This window comes from Petaurus breviceps, unplaced genomic scaffold (assembly GCF_028583685.1).
Source record: "Petaurus breviceps papuanus isolate PSGF00001 unplaced genomic scaffold, PetGlider_PUasm1.0 171, whole genome shotgun sequence".
Lineage (NCBI taxonomy): Eukaryota > Metazoa > Chordata > Mammalia > Diprotodontia > Petauridae > Petaurus > Petaurus breviceps.
In genome coordinates this window covers 3,992,989-4,006,416 of record NW_027185754.1, presented here as the reverse complement: position 1 = coordinate 4,006,416, position 13,428 = coordinate 3,992,989, and the positions used below count along the sequence as shown (strand labels likewise).

At 35.5% G+C, this 13,428-nt stretch overlaps 1 protein-coding gene across 1 annotated transcript in view; it reads left to right on the top strand.

Moving 5' to 3' along the window:
* Positions 1-13,428, top strand: part of RBL2 (RB transcriptional corepressor like 2) — a 41,696-nt gene that overhangs the window by 2,858 nt on the left and 25,410 nt on the right. The window contains exons 2-7 of the mRNA XM_069082475.1: positions 1,319-1,449; positions 3,645-3,845; positions 7,936-8,000; positions 10,901-11,029; positions 12,430-12,590; positions 12,677-12,741. Of these exons, the coding sequence (XP_068938576.1) occupies positions 1,319-1,449; positions 3,645-3,845; positions 7,936-8,000; positions 10,901-11,029; positions 12,430-12,590; positions 12,677-12,741 (752 nt within the window). The remainder of the gene's footprint in view (positions 1-1,318; positions 1,450-3,644; positions 3,846-7,935; positions 8,001-10,900; positions 11,030-12,429; positions 12,591-12,676; positions 12,742-13,428) is intronic.

Here is a 13,428-nt window from a genome sequence, read left to right as displayed (position 1 = left end):
TACAAACTATTTTATTTTGGTAATGTTGAGAAATACTTGTCTCTACTTATCTCAGTGTTCTCCTTGCATCTTTATATATTATAACCACAGTTTGAGTTTGTCAGAACACATTTGCCCAGTATCATGCAGGCAAATATGTTCTATTTGGAAACAAATGTAACATAGTAAATGCCACATTGTAAACTGGAAAATAAAGCTCTGCTTGTTTAGTACTAAATTTTACACTTTGGTTTCTCAATCTATGCAAATTATATGACTTATAGTAGTGAGGACAGCAGCTGTTTCTTGCTTGAATTGGGATGTATCGCTATTTTCCCTAAGCCAGGGGTTTTAAACTTGGAGTCCATGAACTTTTAAAAATATATATTTTTGGGGGTGGCCAGGTAGCACAGCGAGTAAGAGCACCGGCCCCAGAGTCGGGATGACCTGGGATCGAATCCGGACTCAGACCTGAAACACCTACCCAGAAACACCTGGCCGTATAACCTTGAGCAAGTTACTTAACCCCAATTGCTTTAAAAAAAATAAAAAATATGTATTTTGATAACTATTTCAATATAATTGATTTCCTTAGTAATTCTATATATTTCATTTCATGCAGGGTCTATATGGACTTATGATTCTGAGCAGTCCATAGGCTTCACCAGTCTGAAAAGTCTAGGAATCCCCCCCAATCCATTAAGTTAATGTTCACTGTAAAGTGTAAAGAAAGGATAACTGTCCTTTTCCTTCCATTTTAATTAAAAAGAATACTAAAAATGCTGTCAAAGCAATTTGCTTGAGCATCTTCTAGGCCTACCCTTATCAGGGAGAAGGACCTTCTTATAGTTCTTGAAGATTACCATGAAGGTGCAACTTGGGAAAGAGATTTCATTTGAATTCTAGCCATTTAGACTTTTCATCATGAGGAGAGTATAAGATATCTATGTAAGTCACATGTAGCTTTGGAAATTAAGCACTGTTTTTCTTCCCTTAAACATGAATATTGAATGAAATGTCAGTGGAGCCACCAATGTACCTTGGGAAGCAGCATGGTACACTTGTATTTATACTTAGAGGACTTGGGTACAAATCTTGGTTCTGCCACCTGTGTGACCTTTTACAGATCTCTTGTTCTCTCAGCCTCAGTTTTTCTCATCTGTAAAATTAGGAGATTGGAGTAAGCATACTTCTTCATTCAAGTTTAATTTGACTTCATATGCATTTTCCAATTGTGAGCAAAATTATTATATTTAAACAAGGATACAGTTTAAATTCCAGTTTGAAATTTCTTATATTTGACTTGTTAGTAGCAACTTAATTTTGTTTTATTTTACAGGGAAATGATCTACATTGGTTAGCATGTGCCTTATATGTGGCTTGCAGAAAATCTGTTCCCACTGTGAGCAAAGGGACAGTAGAAGGGAATTATGTCTCCTTAACCAGAATCCTTCGATGTTCGGAGCAGAGGTAATCTATATATTAAATATATGAAGTGTAAGAAATAGAGTATGATTGGGGCAGCTAAGTGGCACAAGGAATAGAATATGAGCCCTGGAATCAGGAGAACCTGAGTTCAAATCTGGCCTCAGACACTTGACACTTAATTAGTGTGACCTTGGGCAAGTCTCTTAACCCCACTTGCCTTGCATTACCCCTCTAAAAAAAAAGAAGAAATAGAGTATGATTTATATAAAAGCCCATTAGTCAAAATAATGATAGACCAGGGGGTTTTAATCCAGTATCCATGGATAGATTTCATAGGGTCCATGAATTCAAATTAGGAAAAAAAAATTTATATCTTTGTTTTCACTAACCTTGAAATTGAAATTTATTAAAATTTAGCATTTCCTTAACTTATTTTAATAGGATTTTATTTTTTTCTCAAATACATGTCAAGATGATTTTTAGTATTCATTTTTTTTGCAAGATTTTGAATTCCAAATTTTTCTCTCTACCTCCCTTCCTCTCCTCCCTTCTTCTGAAAATGGTAGATAGTTGATATAGGTGATACATGTGCTATCATGTAAAACATATTCCATATTAGTCACAGTTGTGAAAGAAGAAACAGATCAAAAGGAAAAAAAAAACCATGAAAAAGAATAAAGTATATGCAAAAAATATGCTGCAATCTGCATTCAGAGGCCATCAGTTCTTTATCTGAATGTATGGATAGCATTTTCCTTTGTGAGTTGTTTGTACTTGTCTTGATCATTATGTTGCTGAGAAGAGCTGAGTCATTCATAGTTGATAAGCACACAGTATTGCTAATGCTGTGTACAATGTTTTCCTGGTTCTGCTCATTTCACTTTGCATCAGTTCATGTAAGCCTTTCCAAGTATTTCTGAAATCTGCCTGCTTCTCATTTCTTATAGCACAATAGTATTCCATTACATTCATACATTATATGCACTTTATTCAGCCATTCTCCATTTGATGGTTATCCCCTCAATTCCTAATTCTTTGTCATCACATAAAGAGCTGCTATAAATATTTTTGTTGGGGCAGCTAGGTGGCAAAGTGAATAGAGCCCCAGCCTTGGAGTTAGAAAGACCTGAGTTCAAATCCGGCCCCAGACACTTAACACTTACTTGCCATGTGACCTTGGGCAAATCACTTAACCCCAGTTGCCCCTCCAAAAAGCAAAAAAAAACCCAAACAAATAAATATTTTTGTTCATGTAGGTCTTTTTCTTTTTTTATCATCTTTTTGGATTACAGCTCTAATAGTGGTATTGCTGCATCAAAGGGTATGCACGATTCAGTTACCTTTTGAGCATAATTCTTAATTGCTCGCCAGAATATTTGGATCAGTTCACAACTCTACCAGCAGTGGACAATTAGTGTTCCAATTTTACCATATCCTTTCTAATATTTACCATTTTCCTTTTTTGTCATATTACCCAATCTGATAGGTGTCAGGTGGTACCTCAGAGTTGTTTTTACTTGCATTTTGCTAATCAAAAGTGATTTAGAGCACTTCTTCATGTGCCTATAGCTAGCTTTGATTTCTTCCATCTGAAAACTCCCTGTTCATATCCTTTGACTGTTTATTGATTGGGGAATGACTTGTATTCTTATAAATTTGACCCAATTCTCTATTTGTTTGAGAAGTGAAGCCTTTATCAGAGACATCACTGTAAAGCTTGTTTCCCAGCTTTCTGCTTTCCTTCTAACCTTGGTTGCATTGCTTTTGTTTGTGCAAAACCTTTTATATTTAATATAATCAAAATTATCCATTTTACATTCTGTAATGCTCTCTATTTCTTGTTTGATCTCTATTTCTTGTTTTTAGTAAAGCCAGCTTCTAGATTTATTTATTAGCTCAATAGTTTATTTTTTTTTAACCTACAGTCTTATTGATCTCACCTTTGATTTTCGGAATTTCCAATTTGGTTAAGTTAGAGATGAACCTAACTAGATACATGTATGTACCATGGGTAAAGCTTTTAAAATTCTAAAGACAATGATTAGCACTGTCAGAATTCTGTATCAACAAATACAAAAATATAACTGCCTATTTAGAATTAATTCATGGCTATTGTTAAGTGCCTTTTGAATTGTGATCCATATCAATGTTCAAATATAATAAGAAGTAATATCATTTTTAAAAAGTTACACTAGCTAATTGATATATGTCTTAATTTTTTATCTTTTAAAAACCAGTTTAATTGAATTTTTTAATAAGATGAAGAAGTGGGAAGATATGGCAAATCTACCCTCACGATTCAGAGAACGTACTGAAAGACTAGAGAGAAATTTCACAGTGTCTGCTGTGATTTTTAAGAAGTATGAACCCATCTTTCAGGACATTTTTCGATATTCTCAAGAGGAGCCACCTTGTCAACAGAGAGGACGAAAATACCGGTAGGACTTTCTGTTTGTTAGTCAAAAATAAGAAGTTTTCTATCTTGAGGATGCATGGATTACTTCTATTTCATTCTGTCTTTAAAATTTAAATTGCTTTTCCCCCTAAATTGGACAACATTACGCTCATCTGTTTTATCTTAGTCATTCTTTATGTTTGTATATACTTCCACAGTTTTTTATAGAGTACTTTTGTGTATTTTCTCATTTGTGTTTCCTAACTACTCTGTGAGATAAGTAATATAAATATAATTAGCTCCCTTTTACAGATGAAGAGAGTTAGATTCAGAGAGGAAAAGTTATTTACCCATGATCATACAACTAGTATTTAGGGAGCCTTTATGCAGAGAAGAATATCTTATTCTACCATTACTGCCCTGTCATTAATAGGATTTTATTTTACTATCTCTAAAGCAAAAGGCTGCATCTTTGAACATATGGGCAAGAATAAGACAAAGCATTTGAATACACACTTAAAAATTAATTGCTGTAACAATACACTTTTCAAGAGGATTGAAAGCATTATAAACATGGCACTGCTAAGTTGAGTCAAACAAAATAAACAGTGATTTTTTTGTTATCAAGGCATGCCAGTTACTGTTAGCACAATATCTGTCTTCCCTTAGCTTGTGTCTCTCTGCCGTGGCTGATAAAATTGGGAATGTTTACATTTCCTACTTCTATTCCAAGCCATATAGATTTCTGTCTGCATAGAAGTTTGATAGCCCTGCTTCTGCTTCCCTGCAGTACCCCCACAAGTCCTCATCATAGCTCTGCCTTAGGACAATGGATCTAAAGCTGCCTTGGCCACAGTTTTCCTCTTTATCCACTGACTTATAGCTGTATGAGTAGTCAACAAGCAGTTTCCAGTTCTAACTTCCTTAGTTGATTGAACATATACTCTCAAAGTAGCTCCCAAACAGTAGGTTCCCCAGATATCTTTCAGTTACCACTTCTCTGGGCAGCTTTCTCCTGGCCCTCAGAACATTAAAGAAGTAGTCCAATTCAGTTTAACAAACATTTACTAATTGCCTGTTTTGTATAGGGCACAAATTAGGCATTGGGGATACAAATATGAAAACAAAATTCTCTATGAGCCCTCAGGGTGCTTATAGTCTTTGGGGACAGGAGGAGGTATAGCAAATATACAAATAAAAACTGAGGAAGGAGATAGCACTGACAGCAAAGACTCAGGAAATACTTCATTGAGGAGATGGCAGTCTAGCTGAACACTGAAGGAAGACAAGACTCTGAGAGGTAGAAGTAAAGAGGCTTCCTTTCCTAATTGGGAGGATGGGTTATGTGGAAATTTAAGGTCAAGTTCAGGGAACACAAAGTGGGCCAGTTTGATGGAATGTAGAATTTGTGAAGGGGAGCAATGTGAAGTAAACTTGGGAAAATGAGAGCCATATTGTGGAGTTTGGCTTTTTCATTCAAATGTTTGGCTCAAGAATTTGCATTTTATCGTATAGATCATGGGGAGCCCCTTGAAAGTTTTTGAGCAGAGTAACATGGTCAGACCTGTGCTTTGGGAAGATTATCTTGGTAGCTATGTGCAGGTTAATTTGAAGAGGGAAAAATCGCAATATGGAAGACTAATTAGGAAGCTATTATAGTAAAACACGTGCTAGGTGTTAAGTACCTGTATTTGGGTGGTAGCTTTTGTGAATGAAAAGAAGGGAACAAATTTAAGATGGTGTGGAAATAGAATTGACAAGACTTGACAACTGATTGAACATGGGAGGACTGAGGAAAGAGAAAAGTCAGGGATTCCTCTGATGTTGCAAACCTGGGTGACTGGGAGACTGCATGCCCTTAATAGAAATAGGAAAGTTTGGAGAGGGACAATTTTAACAGGAAAAATGAGGTATTTTATGTGTATTGAATTTGAGAAGCCTATGGGAAATTCAGGATGAGATGTCCAATAGGCAGCTGATGATATGTTGCTGGAATTCCAGAAGAATAATTAGGGCAGGATATGTGGATTTGAGAGTTATTTGTGTATAGTTGACACTTGAACCCATAGGAACAAGACAGGGTTGCCAAAGGAGAGCACATATGAGGAGAAGAGGAAGGGGCCCACAACACACTGCAGGCTAAAAGGCAGGGGATGGAAGGGGAGCCAACAAAGGGATCTGAGAGAGAATCTGGGGAGAATAGTATCATGAAAGCCAAAGTGGGAGAAATGGATGGGCCACGACATCTCAGATGTTGCAAGAGAGGTCAGGAGGAAGAGGACCAGGAAAAGGTCATCAGTGTGGGAACGAACAGGGTGTTGCTAACCTTCCAGAAGAATTTCAGTGCAGTCATCAGGATGTCACATTTCAAGCAGGAGGAGGAGTAAATGATGAGAGAGTGGAGAAAGTGAGTATTAAACTTCTTTCTAGGGGTTTGGCTCCTTCTCCAAAGGCTTCACTTGTAGTCCCTGGCCCTTTTTATTCTTTCAGATGTGCCTGTTCCCAGCCAGTATCCTTTTAGTGGCTAGCACATAGAGTCAATTGATATAAAGTGCCCAAGGCGGCTTTATAACACACAACAAGGAGATCTCTGGGTACAAGCTATGTAAGGGCACATTCTCTCAGGGTATTTTATTTGGCATGTATTTAAATCATTAATCACTTCTTGGCCTTCCTCATTTTCTTCTTGTTCCCATTATCAAGCTTCTTTTGCTCTAGCTCTGACCTTTGGGATTATTGTACTAATTCATTATGTTTCTGCCATACAGGAGTCATTCTCTACCTCTTTGTTCCTCTATCTTCACTTATTTTCCTCCCTCTTCTTGTCTGTCTCAGTTTCCATGCCCTTGAGAAAGACCCTGTTCTGTCTGCCCTTCACATCTACTCTGTTGGCACCTAATGGAAAATGGAGCTCTAGACTCAGTTATCTGAAACTCACTTTTGTTAATATCCTTTAGACTTTAGCCAAAGAAATTTTCTAACTAGTATCTTTTCTTGGAATTTAGCTCCCCTGATCTTAGACAGCATCTCCTGGGCTCTCCTACCTTTAATGTTTTTCCAGTAGACTGTAGGAGTTGGAGTTGGGGGGGAAGGTCACAGGAAATGAGATAAAGAGATGATAACTAGGTTTAGGCTGGATTGTGGAGGGTCTTAAATAGCAAGCTAATAATTTTAGAGTTAACTGAATAGATAATCAAATAAATAAAATTTTCAGGTTTACCAAACATAATTTTAAAGCAATAAAGTGTTATTCTATTTGATCCTCACAGTATTCTTGTGGATTAAAGTAGGGTAGGTATATTGGACACAGTAGTTATTGACAGACCTGTGGCTAAAACTTGAGTCTTCTAGTGCTTAAAATAGTGCTTTTCCTTTCACAGGGCTAGATTAAGCCATTGAAATCCTGCTAACTGGCCTGTTGACAGATACCTGATCATGAAGCCATAAATTAAAAAGAGGCCTAAAACTCCCCTTCTATTACCCTTTTTCAGTTTGCAAACTAGAACACATTGAAGATGCATTAGAAGATGGGAAATTGGGGCGGCCAGGTGGCGCAATGAGTGAGAGCGCCAGCCCCGGCGTTGGGATACCCGGGATCGGTTCTGGCCTTGGATACTTGGCACCCACACAAAACAACTGGCCATGTAACCTTGAGCAAGTTACTTAACCCCTATTGCTTAAAAAAAAAAAGATGGGAAATAGAGTTTAGAAACATGGGAAACTAATAAAGAGACAGGATAGATGACTTTTATTTGGAATGGGTTTTGGGGGAAAATAGTTCTACATTAGGAGTAGGTCATGTAGGGCAGGTTTAAGTGTCTGGGTCTTAACACACAGCATTTCCTGTATAGTCTGATTGATGTCATTTTAAAAAACACCTGCTCAGTCATATCTTCTATGCCCTCTAAACACTTATATTTTAGCCTTTCTCTCCAAAGTATATTTCCCCAGCTATTGCATATCCCTGCCAATATCTGGGCAGAACAGGATTTCCTATCAAAATGATAAGGCCTTTCATAGCTTTCCATGTAAAATACAATCCAAGACTATTGAACTCAATTGTGAGTTTTTGATTCTTAATTTGTGTCACTCTGAGAGGTCATTTCTAATTCTCATGGCTTTCCCCTCCCAAGGCGACAACCGTGTACGGTCTCAGAAGTTTTCCAGTTTTGTTGGGTACTCTTTGTGTATGCAAAAGGTAAGAAAACCAGTAGAATTTGATGTTATGAATTTACTTAATACTTCAGATTTCAGTCAGCATACTCATGGATCATTAGAATGTTTTAGGTTAACTTTGAAGTGATTCTAAAGGAGTCTGACTTTAAATTTCTTTTCATTACTTCTAATCCATAAACATTCCCATGGTTTCCATGAATTTCCTATGTCCAGATTTCTTTTCATTAAACATCCTTAACTGAATCTGTCCTTTTAGTAGTTGGAATATAGAGTATCTTTTTTTGTATGAGCTATTTTTCAAAGCTAAGCTATCAAGTTCTTCACTGGAAATGTACTTTATTCATTACGTGCTTATTATGTAAGGATTACAGACACAGCTGTGTGTTTTTTCCTTCTTTGGGGGTGAGGTAGACTCTGTGAGGATGGGGCCTATGGCTTCTGATTGAATTTAGACTAGTTACAACTTGTTCAGACAGATATGTCATTTAAACTTTGGACAGTTGGTTTTCTCACTTACCCAGCTGCCATAAGTCTGCTTTTCATAAAGTTGATCTCCACAGAACTTTCTGGCTTTTATACTTCTGGAAAGAAATACCTGTTGTTAGAAGCCCTCCACTTTAGAAAAGAAGGCATTCTGAGCTACATAGCTTATTTGTTACAGCTTGAGTTTACTTTGCTGCTGAACTGCCTTGATACAGCTTAAAAATAATTAAGTCTAAAGAGACTTTAGATTGAAATATAACTAAGTATTATTTGATATCTAGGACACTCATCTCATGTTACAAATGAAAAAAACTGAGGCTTAGAGAGCTATATATTTACAGCTGTTGATATAGCTAATTGGTTAATAGCAGAGCCTGGACTTTGGACTTGAATCTATAGGGTCTTTGCTCCCAGTCCAGTCTCTTTCTACCAGAGCTCACTTCTGTGGCCACAATAAGATAGATGACTGTTCAAATTGGTCAGGAATTTTAAGGAAGGCTAGTGTCAGTTGTAAGTGTCTAAGCCACTCTTAGAGTTTCAGCTTGTCTCCAGGGCTGCTGTGTTCCAGTAAAACACTGCTCTGCATTTTGGAGGGCACCTTTGCTTTCAAGCCCACACATAGACCTTCTGTTTGGTATAGAACTATATAGAATTATTTCTCTTGGGATGTGGGAGAGCTCTTCTGATATTAAACGAATTTTCATTTACCTGTTGCCATTGTGTGGATACTTTTTTATATGATCTTCCAGGTCAGGTTTATTTGTAATGTCACAATTTAGAGGCAAGATAGAAAGTATTTCAAAGTTGGGCTAAATTAGATTTTGACTTTTAGAAGCATTGAAGCTCTTTATGTTGCAAACTTGTTTCCTTTGAGTAGTGATAGTCTCTGCTTCCTTATCATGGCAACCATGCCCCAGTGACAAGTTTGGGCTTGTTTTGTGTCAGGCTTTGTAGCTTGAAGACCAATGAGTACAGCTTCCTGTTTTACATTCAGAGAGCTGAGCAGATTTTCATTTTTAGCCTCTTTTCAGTGGTGTAGGGTGGCTTAGGTTTACTTACGTGATTAAATCTTAGCTAATAGTGCTGCAAATCTTAGATTATAACTGCAGTTCACATTTCTGACAAAAAGAAGAGGAATGTTATTTATTTTTTCCTTTAATTCATCTACATTAATTTGTTCAATATTTTATTTAAAGTGAAGCTAAGAATTGTTTCTCCAAATATACCAAGGTAAATGATTGTCTTTTTTGGGGGAAAGGGGGTACGTGAGGTAAGTAGACAAATAAGAAATAAGAAACCCAAGGTACCTATGTTTAGGGTTTTAACCCCCTTTTTAAGAACTAGGTACATGATATTATTGAGGAATCAACCATTTTAGAAGCAATTTGTAAGATGTCTTTAAGTTTCCTATAAGTTAGATATTTTAAAATTAGTCCGTGAGGCATATTAATAAAATAAAATAGAAAATGTGAAAGATTGGAAGGCTTATATGAATATAATATTTAGCCTAAAAGGATATTATCAATATTTTTAGTTATGAAAAGTTTTAAAATTTTACCTATTTTAAGTACAATACATATTCAGACTCCAAATAAAAGTTAGTTTTAATGTTTCTAAACATTCATAGTCTTCCATCATTACGTATTTCTGTCAAGTTTTGGGGTTTTTTGGTGTGTTTTTGTTATAAAATAACTGAATAATTATTTTTTCCATACATTTGCTTTTACTCCCTAATCATTTTCAGTAGCAGTGGGTTTTTTTCTTCCTAGATATAGTTACCATTAGTCTGCTGCAATTTGAATGGGTTTAGAATTGTTAGTTCTAGAGCTTAAAAATCTTAAGTTGTTTCTGCATATATTGTATTAATTTGCAGGAGTCGGTAGTTATTCACAATAATTTGCAATTACAACTAAACTAAGAGATAAAGTCATTTATACCTTTAAAAGGTTAAATATTGCTCAAATTGTGGTGGTTTGTAGTATATCTGTATAATTTATGACAAAAAGTAGGTACCTATTTTTTTTTTCATTGTATATATACTTTTCTTAATCATTTGCTCTGAAGCAGTTTGTACTATTGTGGATTTATATAATTTTCATTATAGAAGTGTACTTTGCCATGGAAGTAATGTTCCTAAAATTTGAGGTTTCTTTTAAAGATAAGTTTTTAATATGTAAAGTTTAAAGAATAAAGTTTAATGATAAAACCCCAGGTAATCAATAAGTAATTAGAAATCTTTGACTGAATATTGAATGAACGAAAAGCATATTTATTAGAGGTTTTTTTAAGAAATCAATTTACAACTGTAAAATATTATTTAATCTATAAGATATCTAAACTATATAGCACAGTGGTACAGGCTTTATATAATAATGTATATAATGGGAGGAGTATCTCAAGATTTATTTAAATTTGACTCTGAATGTTATAATTCTATAGGTAATTTCCCCATGATCAGTGATGACTTGGTCAATTCTTATCACCTTTTGCTATGTGCTTTGGATCTAGTATATGGAAATGCCCTTCAGTGCTCTAATCGTAAAGAACTTCTAAATCCTAATTTTAAAGGTAGGTGTGTTAATGGGAGATTAGCTGGCAGCACAACCTTGTAAGTAAGTTGTGTTTGTAGAGAACAATTTTCCTTTTATTAGCATACATAAGTCTCAAAAAGTCCTGTTATGTAATTGCCAAAATGCTTTAATTATCTAATAATTGGGAATCAGATTTGTGGAGAAATTCTCTATATTACATTGACAAATAATGTGAGATTTAGGATCTGTGATGATGAGCTCCAGAGCAGAAGGCTTTTAGAAAGGGTGGGAAGCAGAGGGGATTTATGCACAGCGATGCTCTCTCTCCTCTGCTAGTGACCCCGATCCTAGAGATTTAAGATCTGTGTCTCAAAGAGGAATTATAATTTAAAGCAGTAAGATAATCTTTTTTCATGATTAAACTAATAAAATACAGAATTAATACTTTTATTTGTGTGCTTGACAGACTTCAAGTATATGATTTCTGTATAATTAAAGACAACAAAGGTCTTTAATGACACACTGAGACAAGTTAAGATTATAGTGTACAAAGCAAGTAGATAGGGCAGCCATGGAGCTGGTATTTAATGTTTCTATTACCTTGAATGACAGTGTTTGAATTATGGTGGATTTGTAAGTGTATAGAATGCTTCAGACAAGTTTTCAGCTTCTGTGGTTAATGGCTTATCAACCTCAAAATTGAAAGTTAAAGTTGTCTACAAGAGTTGCTTCTTGTCTAAGTTGACCAAACTTCATATTTACTCATATTTTTTTCTTTCTCTCCTGTTATTCCTCTCTGCTTTTTCTGTCTTCTCTCCCTATCTGTCTCCTTTTCTTCTTTGCCTCTTTTCTCTTTCCTCTCCTTCCACACCCTCTTCTTCTTCCCTGGTGCCCAATTAACTTTGTTTCCTCTTATTCCCCTTCACTCCTTTTCCTTCCTCTTTTATTTTCCTGTCGCTGAGCTAAGACAAAAAGCTGTAAGTTGATGAGAAAAATGTTAACAAATAATTAAGTGAATGTTGAGAAGTTTCCATTGAGTGAACATCATAATTGTCTTTCAGAGCATTAATTTTGCTTTGTAATACTATAGATTTCTTCTGTCTAATATAGCTCAGCAGTTAGGGTATAGAAATCAAGAGATAAAATGACACTTTGATAATTTAGCCCTTTTAAAGCTTAGTTGTACATATGGCAGTAATTATAATTTTTTCTTGCTATTTCAAAATGTATAATGGAGTTTCTCAAAACTGAAGACCATCTGAGTATTCTTGATGGATAATTAAACTGAAAAAATAGATTAGACCTATACTATTATTATGTATTTCTTCACCTTGTTGCTGTGTTAGGCTCTTTAACCAGTATTTCTGTTTGTCTTTTTTTAGTTCATTGCTTTTAATATTAACTGAGAGCCACATTTGTCTTGTGACTATTTTGTAGGCCTGCCTGAAGATTTCCATAGTAAGGACTCCAAGCCTTATTCCGACCCCCCGTGTGTCATTGAGCCACTTTGTGCCCTGCACGATGGCCTAGTTTTAGAGGCAAAGGGAATAAAAGAACATTTCTGGAAACCTTATATTAGAAAACTTTTTGAAAAAAAGGTTTGTAGGAAAGAGAAAAGACATTCTGCCAGATAGCTAAATTTTATGTGATGAATTGAGCAATCTTTTCTTTTGTTTCTTCATAGCTTCTGAAAGGAAGAGAAGAAAACCTTACTGGATTTCTGGATCCAGGGAACTTTGGAGATAGTATGTGAGTGCTTTTGTTATATAATAACCAGATACTTAAAGATTATATTTTTAAAACTGAAAAATATAGCTAATTCTTTTTTTTTCTTTTGCCTTTTGGAGGGCAATTGGGGTTAAGTAACTTGCCCAAGGTCACACGGCTAGTTTATTTTTTTGTGGGTGTTAAGTGTCTTAGGCCGGAACCGAACTCAGGTCCTCCTGACTCTTGGGGCCGGCACTTTACTCACTGGGCCACCTAACCTCCTCCTATAGCTAATTCTTTATGGACAAAAAAAATCTTATTCAGCTTGTTACTAATTTGTCTAGTTTTAAATTTGATTTAGAAAAGAATATAGAAATTTAACTGTTACTCTCTACATATCAATATGCTTTATTAATGTATGTTAGAAAGGCTGAGGACTTGACATAAAACAGTGGAAAGAACATTTGAGTCAGGAGTCAGAGGATATGGGCTCTTCAAATACCCTTGCTCATGCTTCAGTTTCTTCATCTGTACAATGAGTGGGGTGGACTAGATGGAATAGAAGAAAAATAATTATAGGAATTTGATGAGATCATTAGAGGTCCTCTCATAAGAAACTCATTATAAATACAAGGCTATATGGTAGCATATATGGCTATCACATGCAATGAAGGAACTTAAACATAATTAGCATTGATTTTTCACCCCAATGTTTAGAAATGGACACAA